Below are 27,760 nucleotides of genomic sequence, written 5' to 3' on the forward strand. Positions count from 1 at the left end.
ATACCTCAGCCTCACCAGGTTTTATTTCAGTGAAATTATATTATTTTAATTTTCATATCCTGTTCAAATCTTTCGATTTTTCCACACAAAATGACATTTCATTACAACTTAGCCACAAGAAGAGATATGTAGATTAATAAAATATTCACTGTACTAACTACATAGCAGTTTCTGTGGGTTCATGCTAAAAGCAAAAAAGGACACAAGCTAACCTTTCATGGTATTTTTTCTGGCAATCTCAAATCACAGTATTTAAACATATCATTCATACCACAGTATAAACACTAAATCTTAATGTAACATTGTTCAGTATAGACTGGAATTAAACTAAAGCAGTTCTATCATGGGTACTATCCAAGGGGTTTAAGTTCCTTTGAAACAAAAGGAATGTCACCACAAGGTAAATTTAGCCTTAAGAATGTCTCACACAACATGAAGTCTCAAGAAAATGTTATATAGGCTTCAGATTACTTGTTTTAAAAAGAATGATTACCTACCACAGCTATCATATGTTTGGAATTATACTTAAAGATGCTCTTCTCTGTGACAAAAACAAAAGTATTACTTCTCAATAACAAAAGGAAAATGAATCAGGTGTCAGGAAGTGGGTTTAGAATGTGCCTAAATCTCAGGATATATTTCCTAATTAACGTGAGATAATAAAAACTGCCATTTACATTCAGCTTCCTAAAGAAGATGAAACAAATACATAGCTATGTTACAGATTCAAAAGATGACAGTCGCTGAATAGGTTAAAAATTGCTTTAAATATTCACAGATAATTTCAAGATTGCCAAAAAATAATGAAGAAATGAAACTCACAGAGAATGTTGGCCCACTGTTTGATGCTATGACAGTATGAACTTCATCATGCAATTTTATTGACAGCTCCCAGTTAGCCACTTGTGGTTTAATAATAGGCACTCTGAAGAAGAAAAAAAAAGACTGTGCTTCAGAACATTATTTTAAAAGGTTCTATCCTTGGAAAAAAGCTTTCAGATTTAAACTAGAGCAAGTGAGAACAAACAAAAAACACACATTCATTCCAAGGACAACAGCAATCATTTTGGGATAACGGTGGTACCTCCATCTACTCAAAGTACCATCATCTCTACTACGAATTTGAGTTGCTTAATTGTGACAGTCTTTCAAAGATTAACTTTATACGATATTAATTTCTTTTCAATATTTGGTTACTGTTTCAGACAGTTTTAAAAATTTACAATGTTAGTCTCTTATTTTTCTGGGTTTATTGAGTTATACTTGGTATCCAAAAAAAACTGCAGATAATTAACATACAATTTAGTGAGTTTGGACATAGTTATTCACTTGTGTTTCCATCACCATAATTAAAGTAATAAACATATCCATCACCTCCAAAGGTTTCCCTGTATTCTTTCATTTTGTTCTGGTTTTTGTTTGTTTGTTTGGGTAAGAATGCAACATCAGTGATGCTAGTCTTAACACACAGGTCTTTTCTTGCCAATGATCCATATTACATGGTCCATAAAAACTGGGTCAAACAGCCAGAGACAAAAATATTTTTAGAATATAAATATTTTTCACTTTTTAAAGTAACAAAACTTTAACAATTTCTAAATTAACCTAATTTCAATACTGAGTGTTTTCATTATTTATAGTTGTAAAGTAGCATTTACGAAGCACTAAATAGGTAGTATCCCAACTCTTGTCTTAAGTCATAGCTCTGAAAAAATGTTGCAGGTTATGCTTTAACATAAACCCCCTCCCCCAAACTTCAAAAGGATTCTGTGCATTCTACTAAAAAAATTCAGTCACAAAAACTATGATTATAATCAAATCATCTCTAGACACAATGCCTAATGGAGGATGATGGATAATTTAGGCGAACATTTGTATTCGGCCCACTGTTTATTTTCTGAAGATGAAGAAATGGTTTAAATATTACAGAAGTGAAAATTAAAGAAAAGTTTAAAAAATGCACCAACAAATCAATATTAATGCACAAGGCAGAGACATGGAGGATTCTCTGCTGGCAATTTAAAGAGGACGCTTTCAGAGGACAGAGCTTCACACAGGAGGGCTTCAAAGGACAACAGGGAGGCATACAGGAGGCGGAGGAGAGGAGAGAGGAAAGGCAGGGCGCGGCAGAGTGTGTGCCAGCCCCACCTCTACTTTGGCACTCTCTTCCACGGGGCATCATTTGTCCGAGTGTGTTTCCCCCGCTGGCCTGTGAGCTCCTAAAAGACCAAGATTGTGCCTTACTTTTGTATCCCCAGGTCCCAGGGCAGGGTGGGGATAAAGGGCTGGGGGAGGGCAGTAGGAAGGAATTTGAGGAACACCTGCTATGTGCCGAGCACTGCGAAGGGGACACTGTGTTACCCAAGGGACAGAGTGTGCTCCAAAAGGAGAATGGACCCCAAGCTCCTGGCTTACTACCTGGATGTTCTTGGACTATACAGACGACCTCACTAGCCTTCAGTCTGTTTATCTTCAAACAGGGTTAACACCCGACCTTTTCAGGGGTATTGTGATAACAGAAATAACCTGACAGCTAATATTACTGGCCACATTGCTTTCTTAAATCTTTGTTATCAAAATAATTATGTAACTCTCCTGCTCCAGATTGTTCCACGGTTTTCTACTTCACCGCAGGTTAAATCTTAACTAACTTAACTACCATTCAAGTTTCCTATAAATAAGGCCCCACTCTTTGTTATTTCCAGTTTTATTTCTGATTATTCTCTGACTTGTATATCCAGTTGCGCCAAACCCTTAAAGTACTTCGCAAATCAAACCAAACTAAAACAAGCAGAACTAAGCACAGTGGTCACAAACTCAGGCTCTGGTGACTCGCAGAAGTGGATAAAAAACCCAGCCCTGCCATTAATTAGTTCTGACCTTGAGTCAACTGTTAGGTCTCAGTCTCCTTATGTATCAAATCAGAGATATGATAGCATCTGCATCATAGCGATGTGCTGAGGATTAAATTAAACAGTGCATATAAACGGTAACTTTGATTACTTGGATTAGTCCCAACCCTAGACCTACACTCGTTGCCCCTCTCCTCCATAACTGAAATCCTTTCATGGATTCCTTCTGCTCCGCAAACTAACAGATTTTTCAAGAATATCATCTCTCTCATAAACTGTTCCCTAATTATAGGCACTGATCATAGTACAAACCTTCATCATCTCCCTTCTGCTTAATCTATATTATATGCCTAGTATTTTTCACAACTCAGTAGCCCGGAGGAGGTAACTCTTTCCAGTAAACCTGGAGACCCTTTTTAGTTATGCAACAAGCCTGTTTCCAGAGGAGCTGGGAAGTTAATCCTGACATCCTGTTAGAACCCAGACTGCATTTTCCCACAGAAAGCAATCCTACAGATGGTGGCGAGACAGAGTTGCCATCCTTCAGAACCTATTTATTTTTCCATTGTTTTATTTTGATCCACATCTGTTTCATATATGTTATAACCTACCCCAAGAGGGACCTTGTGCAAAGAGCATAGGCTCTCTTGAGTTGAAATCCTGAGGTTTCATCTCAGCCCATTCTCTTACTACAACGTAGCAGGGACTCCGTTAGTCCTTTGCAACCGTAATTTCTACACCTGTGAAATAGAGCTAGCACAGCACTTGGGGGGGGGGGGGGGCGGTGACGGGAAATCTACTGCTCCTTCGGAGCACATAGCTCCTGGAATGGCACTTTTCAAACAATATCTTTTTAGGTAACATGTTACGAGGATGTGGAAAAGAGGCTTCCCTGTGGAAGCAAGCCCATGAGATATGAGAAAAAATGGTCACACTGTGGAATCTCCTTATGAGTTCACTCTTCCACAAACACAACTTGGTAAGATCCCTTCTGGCTTTACCTAAGTTTGAAAGTCATTTTGTTTTGTTTTAAAATAAAATTGGATGGGTTTGGGTATATATGCCCAGGATAAAGATCCATAAGCTCTGCAGCACAAATAAACTATAAGTAAAGCTAGTAACACATACCAGCCTGAAAGTCCATGTGCTCTATTTCTGCAAAACCAGTGCAACTACAGTAATGATAATTACTCTGAAACGCTGATATGAATCCCACCAGCACAAACATGCTTATGATGGTACCAGTTACATTTTACAGTGATATTTTAAATTTTAGAAAAGTTACATTTATCCATTAAATCCAAAATAGTCTCAAAGATTTTTATAAACAACTCTCTGGAAAGGGAGAGAAGAGGTCCTGGAGTTTCACACAACTCACTAGAGTAACCGTACACAGAGAACAGCTTCTTTACTGAACTACATGCCGAAAGAGGTTGCCCTGTGATCACAAACTTCATCCGTGCAGCTTATTAGTTACTTGAAAAGCTGATATCATTTAAGTTAAGACTTCAAAAAACAAACAAACCCTTCAAAATCCAGGAAAAGGGAATTCACATAAACAGCTACTCACGAAGCAAGTCAAATAATAGCCCTTACTCAGACCTGTCCACTTTGATTATCATCAGCCAACCAGAATGAATATGTTCAATAAAACTGCATCTTTCTGTATTTTATAGTAAAAACGGTCAGCTGATTATCACAAATGTTACTTACTGCTAATACATTTAACTTACTAGAATATGTTACTCAAAGAAGTGTAAATAATACTAACCCAAATACATTGCTCTTACATGTCATGTTTTAAGGCAGATTTTATGTAAACTTCACTCACAGCATCTTTAGTTATCAAGGATCATAAGCATCTCAAAACCGTATTATGAAACACTCAAAAAAGCTGGTTTTCAACTGTGCCATTACCTATTTAAGAGTGAAATACTGAGTTAAAACAATGTTAGTGGTCAAAGAATCATTAAGCAATCCTTGATCATAACTTTCACAGTGGGTGGTCTGTAAAATGATCAAGAATAATATGCTGCATTCCATAGCCACAGAGGTCAGCTTCTGCATACAAATCTTTGCAGGAAGAAAAAGGCCTTCAGAAAAGTGGGCCATTCATCTGAACCAAGTTCAGAGAATTTCCAGCATGGTGAAAAGATATGTTATGCAAGCACATAGATGTATTCAGTGGGGGTAGATGGAACCAGCTACATGGCAACTACAAAGGAGCCCTCCCATGGTTCATGAATAAGTCGAGGAAATGATCAGAAAAAAAAAAAAAAAGAGAGAGAGAGATGTTTAGACAGATGGCCCACTTAAAATGCCTGAGACAGGGCATAGCAATTTTAATGAAACTTTAGATCTAGCATATGAATTGTTTATTTCCTCCAGGAAAAAAAAAAATCTAAAAACAAAAATTCAGCAATTTGCTGAAAAACTCACTTTTAGCAAGTTGGGATGGAAGAAGAATTTACAAATACAAGTTTTATTAGTTCAATAAATTCATATAAAATTCTTCACAGAGCCATCAGCTATCAAAATGAATATAAAAAGCATGGAATGAACAGATTAAAGGAATTTTAAACAGAAGTCTACTTGGTGCCAAAGCAAACAAAAATCTAAGCCTTATTATGTGAGAACTTACAACACTCCAACATTAAAGTTCATCACTGCAGAAGAAAGATAAAAGCAGCATTTTCAGAGAACCTCTTCAAAGCTAGAAATTGTCATAGTAGAGGAATAGAATCCTGCCTATACGCAATTTAAAATGTGTACATTCAAATAGAGGAGGCTGTGTAAAGAGTGTGTATCACAAAATACTGCCTAGAAAGGGTTATGGAACACCCCCAAGTTTGATTCATTAGCATTACAAATAGTAACACAAATGACACCTGAATCAGGAAACGAATACTAATGTTACTTATAATCTTATGGATTTTAATATTATGCAAACCCTATTTCTTCTGCCACCAATAAAGGCTTCAGGTTCTCAATTTAAACACCAGGCATGACTAGTCAGGAAAGGTGATGGAGTTTAGCCACCACCCCTGCAAGTCCTGGGGTTGGACTGACCACCAACCCCAAACACCATGTGACCTTCCAAGTTACTCATCCTCCTTGTGTCTCTTTCCTGATCAGTGAGGCCAAGATAGTAAGAACACTTTATCCACATGTTCATTAAAGAAGATAAAAGGTATAACACGCTCAGATTAGTGCATGGCACAGAATGCTAAGAGTTATTACCATCACTCATTATCATAATTTGGTACAATATCTGAAATCCTCCATTATTTCAACAACCTGTTATTTTTTAAAAATATATTAATATACAATGAAATTCAAAATTTTAAGTTCCATCATTATCCTTCCAGGAAATCTACCCCTTTCCCCCAGTAGTTCAACTGCAGATTAGACTAAAGCTTCACATAAACAGACACCAAAAAGAGGCACTCTTATGTGTGGCTTTTCTTTGCCCAATGGAATGTTTCTGAGGTTGATGCATGGTGAACAGTTCATTCTTTTTTTATTGCCGAGTAGTACTCTGTTGTACAAACATACCAAAATTAGGTCATCCTTCTGCTGATGCACATTTGGGTTGTTTCCAGTTTGGGGATCTTAGGAACAAAGCTGCTATAAACATTCTTTGTATGAGGCTTTTTTGAAGACAGATGTTTTGATTTCTTATGGGTAAAAACTCTAGGAGTGGAAATATGAGGGTACACATATGTTTAATTTTATAAAAACTGCCACCCTGTTTTACAAGGTATTAAAACATATCTATACAGCCCCCAGCAACAGAGCTTGCTCTATAACCTTGCCACCATTTCGTGTTGGGTTTCTACTTCTAGCCAGGCTAGTGGCTAAGAATGTATCTCATTACAGTTTAATGTGCATTTCCCTTATGACAAATAACGATGGGCACCTCAGTATTAGTCTTACTGGTCACTTGTATTCAAAAATTTGCCCATTTTTTATTAAGATATTGGTCTTCCTGATTTGTGGGAGTTCTTTATTTTTTTAGAAAGCCTCTGTCAGATTTATGTGTTGTATTTTCTCCCCCTCTATGGCTTACAAATATTCTCTAAAATGTCTTACCTTCAGCATTTTTTTTTTTTGATTAATGGACTTTTTTTAGAGCAGTTTTAGGTTTTCAGGACAACTGAGCAGGAAGTAGAGCTCCTATACATACCCTCCCTCACCCCACCCTGGATACAGCATCCCTCTTATTAACATTCTGCATTGCTGTGGTACATTTGTTAAAACTGATGAGCCAATGTTGATCCATTTGGTTAATTTAGTAATACTTTAACTGAAGCCCACAGTTTACATTAGGATTCATTCTCTGGGCTATGCATTCTACAGGTCTGAACAAATGTATAATGACATGTCTCCACCATTAAGATCTCATATAGAATAGTTTCACCTTAAAAATTCCCTGTGCTGTACCTATTTAACCCTTCCTTCATCCCCCCGGATCACTGGTAGCCACTGATCTTTACTGTCTCAAACATTTTGCTTTTTCCAGAACGTTGTAGAGCCAGAATGTAACCTTTTCAGATTGGCTGCTCTCACTTAGCATTATGCATTTAAGGTTTCTCCATGTCTTTTTGTGGCTTGATGGCTAATACCCTTTCATTGCTGAATGAAAGTCCATTGCCTGGATGTACCACAGTTTACTTATCCATTCACCTAATTAAAGGAGACATTTTGGTTACTTCTTAGTTTTGGCAATGATGAGTGAAGCTGCTATAAACATTCACATGCAGCTTTTAGGGCAGAAACATTTTCAATTCATTTGGATAAATACCAAGGAGTACAACTACCGGATCATAGGGTAAAAGGATATTTAGTTTTGTAAAAAACTGCTAAACTTTATTCCAAAATGGCTGTACCATCTGCAGTCCCATTAGCAGTGAATGAGAGTTCCCGTTGTTCCACAATCTCACAAGCATTTGGTATCGTCAGCATTTAGGATTTCAGCCTTCGTAACAAACATGTATCTCTGCTGTTTAATGTACTTGCTAAAAAGTGTTTGGACTATAGCAAGGCCCAGAAGAAATATTCATATTTTCCTTTAGAGGTTTTATATGTAGAGCTGTGATTCATCTTTTTCTTAGGTGATGGGAAAGAGGAAGAGGTAAGGTTCATCTAGCTGTTTCAAGGAAATCTGTAGACCAAGTTCTGCCGCTTTGTCCATCAGTAAGACAGTATTAGCTATTCTAGATCCCTTTGCATTTTCATACAAATTTCAAAACCAACAGGCAATTTCTTCTCCATCCTCCCCAAAGCAACCCCAATGGATTACGTTTGGGCTTGCACTGAATCTCTTCATTCATTGAGGGAGAGCTGACACCTTAACAGTATTTTATCCAATCCATGAAAATAATAGCTCTCATCTATTTTACATTTTGAATTTTTCTTGGCAAAGTGTGGCAGTCTTGAGTCTCTTTTGTTATAATTATACCTGTTTTTGTGTTAGTTTTATTAGTTGTATCACAGATTCCTTAGAGTTTTCTTAAGTAACCTATTAAGTTGTCTGGGAAAGTTTCCTTTCCCCAATCCTTATGCTTCATTATTTTTCCAAGCCTTAGTACTCTGGCAAGTGACAGTCTAGAACTTAATTTGTTAATTTGCCTAAGTTTGTCAGGCTGTATTAAATAAAACTGTTAACAGTCATTCATTTTTGCTAGTTTATCAGAACACAATTTATATTTGATTGACTTTCTATCCTGCAACTCCGCTAAATTTATTCCAGTAATTCGCTCCTAGATTCCTTACGGGTTTCTATGAAAATACAACTCCTCTGTGAAGAGGAACAACTTTACTTCTCCGTTTCTGATCTCCAGGACTTTTTTATTTCCTATGGTACTGGCCAGGATCGCTAGCATAATGTTGAATAAAAGTGACAAATACAACTCTGTCCCGTTTCTAAACTAAAGGAGATAATGCCATATTTTTCAGATATTTTTCCCCATTTTCTGTCTTCTCTTTCTTCTGTATCTCCAAATACATGTAAATTAGACTTCCTAATCCTATCAACTTAGGTCACTGAGACTTGCAAAATAAATACCTTTTCTCTTCAGACTGTATAGTCTCTTTCTTCTAAGTTTACCAACTCTTCCTGCTGCCAGCACCAGTGTGCGTTTCAGCCTCGCCTGTAAGTTTTCCATTGCAGAGATAGTACCATTTGAGATCTAGAACTTCTAGTTGGTAATTTGTTAATTTCCAGATCAATGCTTATATGCCCTATCAACTCCCTCATTTTGATCTTTAATATTTGACAATAATTTTAATAACTGTGTTAAAGCCCTATCCATGATCACATCTTAGTAGTCTCATAGTTGGTTTCGACTGACCGCTTTTTCACTTGACCATGGGTCAATTTTAATTCTGGAACTGTATGCCAAGTGAATTGTTTTTTGTATCCCGGATTGTGGAAATGTTGGAGACTGTATTTTTCTGTTATCTTCCCCTAAAAAGTACTGATTTTCATTACTGTAGGCAGTTAAATTACTGGCTGATCTCTCTGAAGTCGTGGAGACTCACCTTTGTGCTATTTGGTTTTGTTCTTAGGGAATTAAAAGTCCAAATCCAGAAGTCATTGAAAGTCCTTATTCCAGAAACATAGTGTTTCCCCTAAGACACGGTCCCTCAGGGGTTTTCATGGAAAACTCAAGGCGTTCACAAGCCCCTCAAATTTGGTGAGGATCAAACTCCAAACATTACCATCTCTTTGGCAGGCAGCAACTGAAATTTCAGCTCAGTTCATTCATCATTCCAGCAGGATTCAATGCTGGGATTCTTGAAGTCTTTATGCATGCACATTTCAGGAATCAACCATCTGTCTGAGGGAAGCGAAATTCAGATATGGAAATCCTCACTCTGCTGCTCTCTTTTTGCCATGATATCCCTGCTCAATTTTCAGCAGTTCTTACAATTCTCAGCATCATTCTCCAAGACCTCAAGTCAATAAGATTGTGGTTAACTCCTGAGCTCCAGCCATGCTCGGATACATGCGTGCAATGGTGACCACCTTCAGGGGAAGTGCCATTTACATGTGGAGCTCATCCAGTGTGGCTTCCTTCTACAAACGCTCAAAGTCCATTTGAATTCCGACTGGTTTCAGTTATTACCCAGAGCCTTCAAATGGTTGTAGATCTTCTCCAGAGCTTATAATTGTTATCTGGAGGAGGGTTAGTTGGAAATAAGTAAGCTACACCAAAACAGAAACTAGAAATTCTGCATGCTCCATTTCCTTACACCACACACAAAAATAGACTCAAAATGGATGAAAGACCTAAATGTGATACAGGAATCCATCAAAATCCTAGAGAACACAGGCAGCAACCTCTTCGACCTCAGCTGCAGCAACTTATTCCTAAAACATCGCCAAAGGCAAGGGAAGCAAGGGTAAAAATGAACTATTGGGACTTCATCAAGATAAAAAGCTTTTTGCACAGCAAAGGAAACAGTCAACAAAACCAAAAGACAACCGACAGAATGGGAGAAGAGATTTGCAAATGACATTTCAGATAAAGGGCCAGTATCCAAAATCTATAAAGAACTTATCAAACTCAACACCCAAAGACCAATAATCCAATCAAGAAATGGGCAGAAGACATCCAAATGGCCAACAGACACATGAACAAGTGCTCAATATCACTCAGCATCAGGGAAATCCAAATCAAAACATCAGTGAGATACCACCTCACACCAGTCAGAATGGCTAAAATTAACAAGTCAGGAAATGACAGATGTTGGTAAAGATGCAGAGAAAGGGGAACCCTCCTACACTGTTGGTGGGAATGCAAGCTGGTGCAGCCACTCTGGAAAACAGTATGGAGGTTCCTCAAAAAGTTGAAAATAGAGCTACCCTATGACCCAGCAATTGCACTACTGGGTATTTACCCCAAAGACACAAATGTAGTGATTTGAAGGGGTATGTGCACCCCAATGTTTACAGCAGCAGTGTCCACAAGAGCCAAACTATGGAAAGAGCCAAGATGTCCATCAACAGAGGAATGGATAAAGAAGATGTGGTGTATATATATACAACGGAATATTATGCAGCCATCAAAAAAAAAAACACAAAAAACCCCCACAAAATCTTACCATTTGCAAAATGGATGGAACTAGAGGGTATTATGCTAAGCAAAATAAGTCAATCAGAGAAAGACAAGAATCATATGGTCTCATTGATATGAGAAATTCTTAACCTCAGGAAACAAACTGAGGGCTGCTGGAGTGGTGGGGGGTGGGAGGGATGGGGTGGCTGAGTGATGGGCACTGGGGAGGGTATGTGCTATGGTGAGCACTGTGAATTGTGTAAGACTGTTGAATCACAGACCTATACCTCTGAAACAAATAATACATTATATGTTTAAAAAAAAAAAAAAAAGATAGTAGGAAGGGAAAAATGAAGGGGGTGGAAATTGAGGGGGAGATGAACCATGAGAGACTATGGACTCTGAGAAACAAACTGAGGGTTTTAGAGGGGAGCGGGTGAGGGGATGGGTTAGGCCGGTGATGGGTATTAAGGAGGGCACGTACTGAATGGAGCACTGGGTGTTATACACAAACAATGAATCATGGAACACTACATCAAAAACTAATGATGTAATGTATGATGACTAACATAACATAATAAAATTAAAAAAAAAATTCTCCATGCTGATTTAACTTTGTATCACTCACATTCAAAGGCAGAGGAGGAAATAAAAAAAAATGGAAGAATACTGGATCACAAATATGTACCACTTCTACCCACCAGGTGCCCAGGAACACCTGACATCTATACTCGTAAAGTTTATTCGTGTAACTAAATTGAGAGCAGTCATATAAACACTTTATGAGAAGAAATAATCCCATCTCATTTTAATTCCTATAATATTCTATTATACCAATAGGAAAAGAAGTTCTTGAATATAAAATACATTAAGTTTTAAAAATGTTAAGCAGCTTTACTGACATAAAACTCACACACCATAAATTTAACCCATCTAAACTGCATAATTCAATAGTGCTTAGTATATCCAGGGTTGTATATCCATCACCCAGGCAATTTTAAAACATTTTTGTAACCCCAGAAAGGAAAATTTGGACGCTCTCTAGCAATCACTCCATGTTCCCCTCCCCCAACCTCCACAGCCTTACACCACTACTAATGTACCTTCTACTTCTACAGCTTTGCTTATTCTAGATATTTCATATAAGTGGAATCAAAGAATTTGTGTCTATTATGATGCCTCCCTTCATTTAGCATAGTGTTTTCAAATTTCATCCATGCTGTAGGAAGTGTCAATGTTATTTTTTATCACTGAATAATATTCCATTCTATAAATACACATTTTATTTAATATTACATATCATTTCGTGAACATTAGGGTTGTTTCTGTTCGCTCATTATGAAAAATGTCAGTATGAACAGTTATATGCAACATTTGTGTGGACCTAAGATTTCATTTCCCTTGGGTATAACCCTGGAAGGAGAATAGCTGGGTCATGAGGTAATGTCATACATTTTGAGAAACTGAATTATTTTCAGGTTTGCACCATTTTATTCTAATTCCTACCAGGAATGTACGAGGGTTCCAATTTCTCCACATCCTCACCAACACTTCGATATTGTCCATCTTTTTTTTTTTATTACAGCCACCCTAATGGACATAAACTGGTAGCTTACTGTGGTTTTGATTTGCATTTTCCTGAGGACTTAATAATTCTGAGCCTCTTTTCATGGGCTTGTTGGTAATTTGTTTATCATCTTTGGAAAAATTTCTATTCATGTCCTTTGCCCTTCTTTAAATTGGGCTGTCTCTTTATTATTGAGTTGTAAGAGTTCTTTACATATTCTAGACAAAAGTCTCCTAACAACAAATATATGATTTGCAAGTATTTTCTATTCTGTAGGTTGGGTTAGGGTTAGGCTTTTCACTTGCTTGATGGTGCCTTTTAAAGCATGTAAGTTTTTTTTTTTTCCTTTTGTTTCTTGTGCCTTTGACACCTTACATAAGAAATCATCACCTAACCCAAAGTTAACAAAGCTCTTACTTTTACGACTGATTTTTTTTTTCTTTTTAGGTTCATTTTTGTGTATGGTATTGGGAGAGGACCAACTTCAATCTTTTGCATGAAGATATCCAGTTGCCCCAGCAGCATTTATTTTAAAAAGTATATGTAAATACTCTAATTGTCTTCATACACTTGTTGAAATCAACTGATCATAGTTGATACATTCTATTCCACTGATCAACACATCTGTCCTTACGCCAGTACAACACCATCTATATCACCGCAGCTTTGGAACAGATTTGTAATGCGGAAGTAGAAGTCTCCTCGCTTTGTTCTCTTTCAAGACTATTTTGACTATGCTGAATACCCTGCACTTTCATACAAATTTTGTAATCAGATGACCATTTCTGCAAAAAAACACAGCTGAGATTGTGAGACGGATTGCACAAAATCTGTACATCATGTTGGGGTGAGTACTACCTTCTTAGGTCTTCTGATCCATGAATGTGGGCAGTTTATTCATTTGAGTTGTCATTAATTTATATCAAAAACTGTTCTGTAGTTTTCGGCACACAAGTCTTACACTTCTTTTTAAAAAAAATTTAAGCTTCAGTATTCTATTCTTTTTGGTGCTATCGTAAATAAAATTGTTAATTGCCTTTTCAGTTTGTACACTGGTACCGTATAAAAACAAAACTGGTATTTGCATGTCATTCTTGTATCTTGCAACCTTGCAAAAGTCATTAGTTCTAATAGATTTTTGTGAATTCCTGAGGTTCTCTTCTATCGACCACCTAAGAGTGGCACTGTAAGAAGCAACCCCCTCTCCGCCATCCGCTAGTCGGCTGCAAAGCAGCAACCATGTGTGACTGCATCTCCATCCGTGTTGGCCAGGCTGGTGTCCAGATGAGCAACGACCGCTGGGAGCTCTATTGCCTAGAACACAGCATTTAGCCCAATGGCCAGATGCCAAGTGACAAGACCACTGGGGGAGGAGATGACTCCTTCAACACCTTCAGTGAGACAGGTGCTGGCAAGCATGGACCCGGTCACTGAAGTTTGCACTGGCACCTACCTCTAGCTCTTCTCCCCTGAGCTGCTCATCACAGGCAACGGAGATGCGGCCAATAACCATGCCAGAGGGCACTACACCATTGGCAAGGAGATCACTGACCTTGTCTTGGACCAAATTCAGAAACTGGCCGGCCAATGCATGGTCTTCAAGGCTTCCTGGTTTTCCACAACTTTGGAGGGGGAACTGGTTCCGGCTCACCTCCCTTCTGACGGAATATTTCTCTGTCGATTATGGCAAGAAGTCCAAGCTGGAGTTCTCCCTTTACCCAGCCGTGCCCTCTGTTCCCGCCCCCGGTTTCCACAGCTGTAGCTGAGCCCTACAACACCATCTTCACTACCCATACCACCACGGAGCACTCTGATTATGCCTTCATGATAGACAACGAGCCCATCTATGACATGTCATAGAAACCTCAATATTGAATGTCCAACCTACACTCACCTAAATATGTTAATAGGTCAAATTGTGTCCTCCATTACTGCATCCCTCAAAGTTGATGGAGTGCTGAATGTTGATCTGACAGAATTCCAGACCAGCCTGGTTCCCTAGCCCCGTATCCAATTCCCCCTAGTCACATAGGCCCCCGTCATCTTTGCTGAGAAAGCCACCATGAACAGTTTTCTGCAGCAGAGATCACCAATGTACGCTTTGAGCCGGCCACCCAGACAGTGAAAGGTGACCCTCGCCATGGTAAATACATGGCTTACTGCCTGTTGTACTGTGCCTCCATGGTTCCCAAAGATGTCAATAGTGCCATTGCCACCATCAAGACCAAGTATACCACCCAGTGTGTGGGCCTATGCGCCACTGGCTTCAAAGTGGGCATTAATCACCAGCCTCCCGCTGTGGTACCTGGTGGAGACCTGGCCAAAGTACACTAAACTGTGTGCATGTTGAGCAACACCACAGCCATTGCTGAGGACTGGGCTCGCCTGGACCACAAGTTTGACCTGATCTACGCCACGTGTGCCTTTTTCACTGGTATGTGGGTAAAGGCATGGAGGAAAGAGTGTTTTCGGGGCCCATGAGGACACTGCTGCCCTTGAGAAGGATTATGAGGAGGATGTGTGTATTCTGTTGAAGGAGAGAGTGAAGGAGGAGGAGAGGAAAACGAAAGTTAAAAATGTCACAAAGGTGCTGCTTTAACAGGGAAGCTTATTGTATTTTGAGCACTGAGAAGTTGTGCTCTGATCAGTTAATCTGTGTGTAGCAGTGTCTATTTTCATATACAATTACTGACCTATGCTTTAAAACACAATGCTTTGTTACAGACCCAAGCTGTCCATTTCTCTGATGGGTTTAAATAAAGTACTCCCTGTCAAACGGAAAAAAAAAAAATCTTTTTGTAAATTCCTTAAGACTTCCTACATACAAGATCATGTCATTTGGAAATAAAGTTTTGCTTCTTCCCCATCTTAACACTTTTATTCTTCTTGCCAAACCAGCCTAGGAATTCCAGTACAATGCTGAAAAAAAATTAACAGACATCCTTGTCTTATTCCTGATCCTAGGGAGAAAACATTCAGTCATATACCATTAAATATAATATTAGCTGCAGGTTTTTCAGAAATGGCCTTTATCAGGATGAGGAAGTTCCCTTCTATTCCTAATCAGCTGAGTGGTTTTTATCATGAAAGCCTGTTGGATTTTGTCAAATTTTTTTTTCTGCATTTGAGATAATCCTGTGATTTCTGTCCTTTATTAATATGGTTTATTACACTGATTTTTAGATGTTAAGCCAACTCTGTATTCCTAAGACAAACCTCACCTGGTTACGGTGTATAACCATTTTATATTTTCCTGGGTTCCATTTGTTTGTATTTTGCGGAGGACTGTCCCATTAACATTCATGAGGCATTTCGGTCCCTAGTTTCCTTTCCTCATAACATCTTTATCTGATTTTAGGGTCATGGTAATATTGCTCTCATAGAATGAGTTGCAAATTTTTCCCTTTTCTATTTTTGGGAGAGTTTGTAAGGAATCAGTATTAATTCCCTTCTAAATACCTCACTGAATTCACGGGTGAAGTCTTCCAGTCCCAGGCTCTTCTCTCTGCGAAGTTTTGTGATGATGGATTCAGTCTGTTTCAGGTCTATGCAGGTTTTCTATTTCCTCTTGATTCCGTGCCCATAGCTTGCATCTTTCCAGAAATTTCTCCATTTTATAAGTTGCCAAATTTGTTGGCATACAACTGTTCAGGTTATTTCCTTATAATCTTTTTAATTTCTGTAAGGTCCATATGCATACCTCCTCTTTCATTACCAATTGTAACAACTGGAGTCTTTTTCTCTTGGGCAGTCTTTGTAATAAAGGTTTGCATTTCTGTCGATCTGCCCAAGAACCAAATTCTGCTTTTACTAATCTCCTTTACTGTCTTTCTATTCTCTATTTATTTCCATTTTAATTTTTAGTATTTCCTTCCCTCTGTTTGCTTTGGGTTTAGTCTGCTCTTTTCCTATTTTCCTACAGTGGAAGATGAGGTGATTGGTATCTTCTTTTTTAAAATATGTGTTTATAGCTCTAAAATTTCCTTCTAAACACTATTTCAATGCATCCCATAAGTTTTTGGATACTGTGTTTTTGTTTTCATTCAAAATACTTTCTAATTTCTCTTGTAATTGCTCCTTTAACCCACTTGTTATTTAGGTTAATTTCCACATATTTGTGAATTTCCTTAAGTTGCATATTCTACTGCTGTTGCTTGGGACTGGCCTATAGATAACATATTGGATCTATTTGGTTTATAGTGTTTTTCAAGTCTTCTACTTCCTTGTTGATCTTGTCCAATTGTTCTATATCCATTAGTGAAATCAGTGTACAACAGTCTACAACAATTGTGTTATTTGGTACATAAATTATCGCTTTCTGATAGACACTTGTATCATTATAAAATCTCCCTCTTTGTCTCCAATAACAATTTTTGTCTTAAAATTATTTTGTCTGGGGGCACCTGGGTGGCTCAGTCAGTTGGGTGTCTGCCTTTGGCTCAGGTCATAATTCCGGGGTCCTGGGATCAAGCCCCGAAACAGGCTCCCTGCTTAGCAGGGGGCCTGCTTCTTCCTCTCCCTCTGCCTGCTGCTCCCCCTGCTGTGCTCTGTCAAATGAATAAATGAAATCTTTTAAAAAATTATTTTGTCTGATATTAGCATTAGTAACAACAAAATTAGTATTACAAATATCTGTCTGATAATCCTATCCACCTATTTTCAACCTATTGTGTCTTTGAATTTAAAGTGTATCTATTATGGAAAGCATTCAGTTCGATCTTATTTTTCTTGCCATTTGCAACGACATGGATGGCGCTAGAGAGTATAATGCTAGGTGAAATAAGTCAGGGAAAGACAAACACCATATGATTTCACTCATATGCGGAATTTAAGAAACAAAACAAATGAGCAAAGGGAAAAAAACAGAGACAAACCAAGAAACAGACTCTTAACTATAGAGAACTGATGGTTACCAGAAGGGAGGGGGTGGGGGAATGGGGATTAAAGAGTACACTTATCATGATGAAAACTAAATGGATAGAAAATATTAAAAATAGTTATCTATTGTAGAAAGCATATACTTTGATCTTGTTATCCATTCTGCCAATATCTGCCCTTGACTGGCATGCTTAATCACTTTACATTTAATATACTCAAGTAGGATTTCTCTCTCTCATTTTGATTTTTGCTCTTTATATGTCTTTTTTGTTCTTTGATTCCTCCATTACTGCCTTCTTTTATTTTTCTAGTGTACCATTTTAATTCCCTTGATGTTTCATTTACTACTTTAAAAAAAAAGATTTTATTTATTTGACAGTGAGAGAGACAAAGAAAAAGAGGGGGAGAGCACAAGCAGGGGGAGCGGAAGAGGGAGAAGCAGGCTCCCCACTGAGCAGGGAGCCCAATGCAGAGCTCCATCCCAGGACCCTGGGATCAATACCTGAGCTGAAGGCAGACGCTTAACCAACTGAGCCACCCAGGCGCCCCTTATTTACTACTTTTAAAAGCTATTTTCTTAGTGGTTACCCTAGGGATTACATTTAGCACCTTAGGTTTATTTTTTTTTTTTAAAGATTTTATTTATTTATTTGAGAGAGAGAGAATGAGAGATAGAGAGCACGAGAGGTAAGAGGGTCAGAGGGAGAAGCAGACTCCCCGCTGAGCAGGGAGCCCGACGTGGGACTCGATCCCGGGACTCCAGGATCATGACCGGAGCCGAAGGCAGTCGCTTAACCAACTGAGCCACCCAGGCGCCCCAGCACCTTAGGTTTAAACACATAGTTTGGATTAATGCTAACTCAACTGCATTATCATACAGGAAATCGGCTCCAATATATCTTGCTTCCTCCACTCGCACGTATGTCCTATCGTCATACAAATTTCATCTGTATATATTGTGCACCTACCAACTTCGAATTATAACTATTGCACTATGCAGGTATCTTTTAAATCAGAAGAAAAAAGATGTACAAAGTAAAAATACATTTCCATGGTCTTTTATGTTTACTGATGTAGTAATCTTTAACCACTTTATTACTTCATGTGTATTTAAGTTTCTGTTTAGTGTCCTTTCATTTCACCCTGAAGAACTTCATCTCATACTTCTTGTACAGTAGGTCTGCTAGCAATGGATTCCTCTTGGGTGTTGTTTACCTGGGAATGTCTTAATGTCTCCTTCATTTTTAGAGGATAGTTTTGCTGGATATAGAATTCTTTGGTGGCATTCTTTGTTTTTGTTTTTCTTCAGCACTTTATATATATATATATATATATATATATATATATACACACACACCATCCTATTCTCTTCAGGGGTCCCTGGTTTCTGATGAGATGTTAACTCCTAATCTTATTGAGAATCCCCCTTTCACAGGATGAGTCATTTTTCTCTTGCTGCTTTTAAGATTCTGTTTGGTTTTTCACAGTTTGACAATAATGTGTGTAGATACAGATCTTTTTGAGCTCCTCCTAGTTTACCAAGTTTCTTGAATGTACAGATTAATGTTTTTCACGAAATTTGAAATTTTTTTTGCTCTTTTTTAAGTAAGCTCTACACCCAAAGTGGAGCTCAAACTCATGACCCTAAGATCAAGAGTCACATGCTCTACCTACTGAGCCAACCAGGCCCCCCTGGCTATGATTTCTTTAAATCTTCTTTCCGTCCCTTTATCTTTCTTCTCTTCGCCTTCTGGGACTCAGCATGTATGTCGGTGTATGTGATGGTATCCCATAGGTCTTTGAAGCTCTATTCATTTTTCTTTCTATTCTTCACACTAGATAATCTCAATTAATGTATTTTCAAAATTGCTGATGGTTTCTTTTGCCAGCTCAAACCTATGGTTGAGTCCTCTCTAGTGTACTTTTCATTGTAGGCATTGTATTTTCATCTCTAGAATTTTTATCAATATTTTCTATTTACTGAGACACGGTTGCCATTCTGTTCTTTAATTCTTTATATCTGGTTTCCTTTAGTCCTTTGAATATATTTTTAACAGGTTATTTAAGGTTATTGCATAATAAAGCACAACATTTGGGCCCCCTCCTGGACAGTTTCTATTGATTTTTTAACCTGTAAAAGGAACATACTTCCATATTTCTTTGCATGTCTTGTAACATTTTACTGAAAACCTGGACATTGACATAATATTGCTAACCTGCAAATGAGACTCCCTTCCCTCACCAGGACAAGCTGCACTTCTCCTCTAGCAGTCTTCAGAATTATTTTCTGTTTAATGTCTACCTATCCCATTCCACTTTAAGCTTCCTAAAGGGCAGGAATTGTTATTACTCTAAGCCCAAGCAACTTATCACAAGGAGTGCTATTTGTTACTTTTGGAATAATCTAGTAACTCTAACTCTGAAGGTAAAAAGTTATTATCATTAAAATATATATTCAGGAATTTATTCTACCAAAAGAAAGTGACCTTTGTGAGGTAGAAGGCCAGGACACTGGTCATCTAGACTATCCAGACCTAGATTCAGGGTCATTCATTACACATGAGCACTCAAGGTATGAAATTAGTCTGACACACTGTGAGAAGCCAGAAATTCCAAAAATACTAAATCAATTTTTTAAGTAAAATAAAAAGACAGTTTAAAAGAAAAAAATGGGCAGCTTAATTCAGAGTTTATCCTATAGATTAATGTGAGAACTTTAGTCATTACAGAAGGGAATATTAGGATACTTAAAGAGCTACTATGCTAATATTTTTTTAAATTAACAGTGCTTTCAGACAACATGGATTACTAATCTCTGCTCTTTTCTTACACATTTCTTTGTATTTCTTAGAATATTCCAAATTTCATAAAATTTATTCACAGAACAAAGTTCACAGAAACTGTTATTTCGAATAAAGATGAAAAGTAGGTCTATAAAGAGAAACTCAAGTCTATTCAATCAAAGAATCAAGATCCAAACATTCATTTTTCATCTACTAATCTATCATTATTATTAGATTATTTCTTTGAAAGAAAAAGTAGTACAGGCATACCCTGTTTTATTGTGTTCCGCTTTCTACTTCACAGATATTGCATTTTTTTTTTTTAAACAAATTGAAGGTTTGTAGCAACCCTGCTTCAAGCAAGTCTATCAACCCAACTTTTCCATTTGTTCACTTTGCGTCTCTGTCGCATTTTGGTAATTATCACGATATTTTAAACTTCTTCATTATTAGATTTGTTACAGCGATTTATGGTCCGCGATTATACAGCTCATTGAAAGCTCGGATGAGGGTGAGCATTTATTTGCCAATAAAGTAATTTAAAGTATGGTGTGTACATGGTTTCTTTAGACGCAATGCTTTGCACACTTAACAGACTACAGTATAGTATAAACGTAACTTTTATTTGCACTGGGAAACCAAAAAATTTGACCAGCTTTACTGTGAGATTTACTTTATCGTGGTAGTCTAGAGCCAAACTCACAGGATCTCTGAGGAGTGCCTGTACTCAAGTAAATGTATAAATAACTGTTAATGAACACAAGGCCCAAATCAATCTCCTAGAAGAATCTTTTAATCTCATTCTGGTAGATTCCCTTATCCATCATCAAATACATAAATCATTATAGTATATATATTTAAAGAACACATACATACAAACATACACACAAACACACACAAATAGAGAAAAGAGTATTATACTGAAAAATTAAGTCTTATCTTCAAAAGATATATTTTTCTATTTGCACCAATTCCATTGCCCTTTTAAATGTTTACTTCTCCGACAAATCTCTCTAAATCTCCTTTAAATCCTCTTTTGGAACAAGGTTAAACATAAATATACACAAATATTCCTCCATTATCTACAGAAAATTGCCTTACACAGATTGGCTAACTTGGATTTCTAATAATAATCGTTGAATTATGTAAATTAATCATTTGACATTTTACTATGAATGTAGTGATGGTGTTGATTTACTTTCAATTCAAAAATCAAGGATTTTATTATCCTTTAAAACATATCCAGAGTTCAAAGTATTTAAGGGGGGTTAAACAAAATGCAAACATTTAATGCAACATTAAGCATGTGAAATAAAAACTTGATTGCCTAAAGAAAGCATGCTATGCTGTTACCCTGGTGACAGGTTAAAAAAGGGATTGTGAGCTGAAAAGCTGTATGATATGAAATTAAAATGTTTCACATTGAACAATCCAAAATGAATTGGGAAAGGTTAGAGTAGAGGAAAGAGAAATCAATTCTCCAATGGCAGTGGTGAATGGAAAAGAAGTATGAATAGGATTTGTCGGTGGGGTGCAACAGCTGCCAAATATCCTGCAGCCAAAGAATTACAATAATACTGATGAAGTGTGCAAGAGCTTTTGGAATCATTGCAGGGAACAGAGAAATTCTCCTACAATAATGAGGCTATTCTGTCTTCTGCTCAGCTGTTATAGCGGAATCAAAGAAAAAATATTTTTAAATGTATAAATAAGACATCTTAGCCACTTAGTATTATATGCTTAACCTCACGTAGATTTCTAAATCATCCAGGACGTACTCATATTAAGTAACTAAAAACAGCATAACAGAGAGAGTAAAAAGTAAGCAAGCTTAAAGGCTAATGACTGAATTAACATTTTCTCCTTTTTGCTGCTTTTAAGAGACTTATTTCAAATGAAAATGGGTATTTCCGAAGGCATACTATGGCTATGTATGTCTGTGAACATACACCCAAAGTACTGTTGTTTTAATTATATAGTCAGTTAGGAGAACTTCACTGTCATATTAAGCCGCTTACCTGAGGGCATATATGAAACAAGTATGATATAAAGCTGTATTTTATTGTCATAGATGGTATAAGTGTGTTAACAATTTGATATGTCCTTTTAAATTCAGAGACATTTAAGTAAACAAACCCACTGCAACTGTACAATACTTGCTTCTCCTTGGCAACTATTTTCACATGGCTGCTTTACTCTGTTTCTTTCCCCAGCTATCTTTCAATGCTTATGATATTTTAAAACCTCAAACCTTGATCGTCTAACTGAAAACTTAATAATGGGTGAGTGAATTATAAATCTACAACCAGGAAAGGAAGGAAGGAAAAAAAAAAACATAACTGCATGTGTCAGGTAAAAATCACTAAAAAATTGATTCTCTATTTTATCAGGAAGCCAGAGGAGGAAAGAAAATACAATACGAGTATGATTCAAGTGAATGTAACTTTCCATTGCGCTACTCTGGCTAAAAGTGAAACCCAGGGCAGGCTCTGTAGCCAGTCAATGCCCCTGATACATTCTACTGAGGATCAGCTCCCAGGTGTGGTAATAAACTGACTCCACACACCCAGAGTAATCTCCCCTAAAATCGAACACTACGTGTTTTAAAACCTTTCAGGCTCAAGTCTTTTCATCAGAGTTATCGTTGGCCACAGTGCAGGAGTTCCTGTTCCTGAGTCTTTCACCTCCGCTCAAATCTCAAGAGAGGTACTAGAAGCTTTAAGTAGAAACCAGAAAGTCAAAGGGTCTTGTTTGACCTCATGCAATTCACTTAGGATCAGCGCTGGAAAAAAAGAAAAAATAACGTCAGGAATCATTCGATCCAACACTGCCATTTCTCAGAGGAAACTGGAGTCAAAAGTTGAAGCATTTGTACAGAGACTTGCACCACCTGTATACTGGGTAGTGGTGCTGGGACCAAAATCCGGAGTCCTGACACCTCACTCAGTGCTGGTTCCACTGCACATGCCAAGCACCGACATCTCAGTGCCCACTGAAGGAGCCAAAAGAACCAAAGATGATATAATCTTCCCAGCCAAACTGACTGAATAGAGGGACTGCCATAAATAAAATAAGCCAGACAGAATTCCTGGTACACATCTGCAGTGTTTAAGACATGTGGGGTACACAATCTCACTCTGCACTGCAGGGACCCTAATATTACATATCCTAATTGAAATTAATTCTCTGGGTTTTATTTTATAAGAAAACAAGGTTTATTTTATAAGAAGGTTTATTTTATAAGAAAACAAGGTTTATTTTATAAGAAAACAAGGTTTCCTATTCTATGTTCATTTTTTCCAAGCCACTAATGTTGTACAGTCTTTGAAAACCACTTTTTCAAAAAACTATTTAATACAGAGAAATGTTGACAACACAACATGCTTTAAAAAAAAAAAAGACATCCTTTCAAGTAGAATGGCCCATTTCCTGTAAAATCAAAATAAGACATTACCAAGCACATATATTTTAAAAAGGCAAATCCTTCTAAGAGTTGCTGGAACTTAAAATCTCCAATTTTCTCTCTCCCCACTTGTTCTCAAACCCCCTTCAATCCACTTTGAACCACCACTTCCCACACAACATTCTCTAACACTGCCCGAGTCAAGGTCCCCCATGACCTCCACAGTGTTAACTTCAATGGTCAACAGTCACTCTTCAAATGTGCTGTATTTCAGTTGAACACCTCTGCCTCCTTGAACCCTTTCTGCACTTGGCTCTCTGAACTTCCTCCCTCCCAGACTATTTTTCTGCCTATCTCCTCTGCTGTTCCTTCTCAGCCTCCCTCGCTGGATCTGCCTCACCTTGACAATCTGTTAAGTGTGGAGTGTCCCAGGGCTCAGGCCTAGGACCTTTAGGCCTAACCAGTTTCCTGGCTTCCTCTCTTTCCCCCTTAGATTCATCTACAACACTGCAGCCACAATGCTCTTGTGACTACATACAGTACAAGTTCTTCTTTGCTCAAGACTCCGCAATGCCTCCCCATGTCACTCAGTGAAAACCCACGTCCTTACAACAGCCTACCCAGACCAACTCCAGCTCTGCTATAGCTTCCTAACTCCTCTCATTACGGTGGCCTCCTTGCTATTTGTCAAACAAGCAGGGCATACTTTGACCTCAGGGGCTTTGTGGGGTATTTTTGGTTTTCTTTTTTTAAGATTTTATTTTTTAAGTAATCTCTACACCTAACATGGGGCTTGAACTTATAACCCCGAGATCAAGAGCTGCATGCTCTACCAACTGAGCCAGCCAGGCACCCCAATCTCAGGGGCTTTGCATTTGCTTTCTCCTCTGATGGGAAGGCTCTTCTTCCAGATATTCATGTGACTCGTTCCCTTCCTCCATTAGATCTGCTCTAAAGTTAATCTTCTCATCCTGCTCGTCTTTCCTGCCATCCACTTCCCCTGTGATCCAAATTAAAACTCCAACTACCCCACCATCCACCTCCAGGATAATCAATAGCCCTTCCCTGTTTTATCACCAAAATATCTGTCATCATTATTATTATATCACACAGCTTAATGACCTGCTTTGTCTATCTACCATCTGCTTAAATGTAAGTTCAATGGGGATAGGATTTTTTTTTTAAATCATTTTGTTCCCTGCTAAATTATCTAAATTTTCTAACTCAACTCTTATAATGACCAATAGATGATATTAAAAGAAATGTGATTATACTTAATATCTGTATATGATTCTCTTATTCAAAATGGAATGGAAAAATACATCCTTAATACAAGAAAAAAATACTTCTTACCAACTGCTAACATATCTCAATATTGAAACACTCAAGGCGTCTCAGTAAAAAATAAAACAAGCATGCGTTATGGCTATTGTCCTTGAAACGGAATCTCTGTCATCAGAAATTCTAAAAAAGAAAATTGGGCAAGGAGAGCTAAAATTCAATGGGCATAGTAAGCATTCTACAGCTCATGTGACATTGACAAGAACTCTGTAAGAACTGCTACTATCTCCACGATTAGACGAGGAAAGAGTTCAAACCAAATTAAATAATTTATACTAATATAATAGTAAGGGACTGGCAGAACCAGGGGAAATCCAGGTCTCTGGCACAAAAGCCTTTGCTTTTTTTTGTTGTTGTTGTTGAAGATTTTATTTATTTATTTGACACACAGAGAGAGACAGCCAGAGAGGGAGCACGAGCAGGGGGAGCGGGAGAGGGAGAAGCAGGCTCCTGGCCGAGCAGGGAGCCCGATGCGAGGCTCGATCCCAGGACCCTGGGATGACCTGAGCTGAAGGCAGATGTTTAACGACTGAGCCACCCAGGCGCCCCTAAAAGCTTTTGCTCTTAAACATGAAACTGTACTAGAAGTTCTAGTAGAAAGGAAGGCATTGAGTAATTGGAAAATGTGGTGGTCACTTTAGTTGATTACTCAACATCTATTTCACACCAGAAAATCAGTCCAAGACAATCATGATAATCCAATTCCCTTTGCAGTGACTGACTTAGTAATGGGCAGGAGTTTTACTTCTGGTCAATAGGAACTGAGAAGTAGCTGGTTGGGAAACAGCTGGGAAAGGTGTCCTCACTTAGAGACAGACATAATCCTCGGAACCTTATCTAGATTGGAGTCCTGAAACTTCTACAGCTATCCCAACACAGCCTTATGAGAAAGCCACAGAGAGAAGAAAGTGAGGCTAAGAGAATGTGGCATTAGCAGATGAACATACTGAGCTTTGTCTTTTCTCTCCTCTGAGCTTCGTGTTCACTGTAGGGTGAGAACTGTTGTCAGTCTGAATAGGGGTTTCTGTTACCTGTAACCAGAAGCATCCCAAGTGATTCAGAAGGTTATAGGATTGCCCCTCTTGAAATCAAGTAAAAAAGTGTTATAATAGGTTATTTAAGTTTAGGAAGAAGAACTATTACAAAAAATGCAACTAGTAAAGTAATCAAACTCACGGTAACAGAAAGAATGGTGGTTGCCAAGGGCTTGGGGGAGAAGAAAGAGAAGTCATTCGATGAGGGTGGAATTTCAGTTCTACAAGATGAAAACCTAGAGATATGTTGCACAATACTGTGAATATACTGTATACTTAAAAATGGTTAAGATGGTAAATTCTGATTTTTTTAATTCAAAAAAAGAAATACAAATATCATTAGCTTCTCTTTACCAAATCAGTAATCATTTTAAAGATGAGAAAAAGATCCCATCCATAATACAACATATAAACAACCTAAGAATAATGACACAAAGACATAAACTAAGAATGACAAGAAATCGAGCCTTACAATAAAAAATTATAAAGCTTTAATGAGGGAAACAAAGAGACTTTGATAAATACAGTCATACATTTTTTGAAAAACTTCAACGTTTGAGGTCTATCCTACCCAAACTTACTATAACTTGAAGGCAATTCCAATATCAAAGTGCCTTCAAAGCTCAGCTAGAAGAATGATCAATAAATTTTAGAAGAAAATAATAAATTATTAATATAAGGATAGAATGACAAATGAAAATAAAGAGAAAAATTTGGTAATTAGACCATAATATATTTTAAGAATTTTGCATAGGTTCAATGTAACATTTATAATCAGTAAGGAAAGGATAGACAAGTGAATAAATGGAACTAATTCTAACAAAGAAAAAAAGACAAACCGAAAAAGAGACTCTTAACCATAGAGAAAAGAGGGAAGGTGGGTGAGGGAATGGGTAAAACAGGGGATGGGGATTAAGAGCACACTTACCGTGACGAACACTGAGTAATGTATGGAATTGTTGAATCACTATGTTGTACATCTGAACCTAATTTAACAATGTATACTAACTATACTGGAATTAAAATTTAAAACAATGGAACTGATTCTACTGGTTAACTATATGAAAAAGTAAAATTAGATCTCAACTTCCTATCACCCTACAAAATAAATCTGAAATATGAAATACTAGTGTAATAAAGAAAAACTACAAAAGAATGGAAAAAGAATTCCAACAAGTACTTGATATAATCTTAGGTTTTTTAAAGAAAAATGCAAAATAAAAAACCACAAAGCAAAAGAATGATCTAAGTAACATTAAAAACACACCCTACTGGTGTCCCATTTGCTGGACTATAATACAAGGCATCTCATTTATTTCAATGAAGGGAATTAGACCACAAATTCTACTTTCTTGTCGTATTTATAGCTGCCTGATATAAACAAAGGCATTTCTTGTTCTTGATGGTTTTTGCTTATCTATAAAGCATTTCCTTGGTTTCGTACTACAATACAGAATTCATTTTTTATTTCTTTAGAACAAATTAGGTAAAAGGATTTGGGTCCTGAAACATAATTATGCAGGATCAATTATTCTCACAAAAACTTTATGAAACAGTAGAGAATACACACTATTCCCATTTTACTGGTGAACTTAAGCTTAGAGTAAAGTGACATATCTAAGGTCACATTACTAATAAATGGTATAGTTATGACTAAATACCAGACTTCCAATTCTAAGTTTTAGTTTTTTCCACTAAACCACAGAATGTATTAAAAACATATGCATACCTCCTTAGATGGGGGAGGGTGCCCGTGCACAAGTCACACAAGTGAAAGAAAGAAGGAAAGAGGAAAGAGGAAAGAGAAAGGAGGGCGGCGGGGGGGAAAGAGAAGGGAGA

General features: G+C 37.5%; 1 protein-coding gene across 5 annotated transcripts in view; it reads right to left on the reverse strand.

Annotated features, from left to right (window-relative positions):
• Positions 1 to 27,760, reverse strand: part of PCCA (propionyl-CoA carboxylase subunit alpha) — a 394,205-nt gene that overhangs the window by 136,087 nt on the left and 230,358 nt on the right. For all 5 annotated transcript variants that reach the window (XM_027588123.2, XM_035726502.1, XM_035726503.1 and 2 more), the window contains one exon: positions 823 to 925. In XM_027588123.2, coding sequence (XP_027443924.1) covers positions 823 to 925 — 103 coding nt within the window. The remainder of the gene's footprint in view (positions 1 to 822; positions 926 to 27,760) is intronic.

This window comes from Zalophus californianus, chromosome 3, assembly GCF_009762305.2.
Source record: "Zalophus californianus isolate mZalCal1 chromosome 3, mZalCal1.pri.v2, whole genome shotgun sequence".
Lineage (NCBI taxonomy): Eukaryota > Metazoa > Chordata > Mammalia > Carnivora > Otariidae > Zalophus > Zalophus californianus.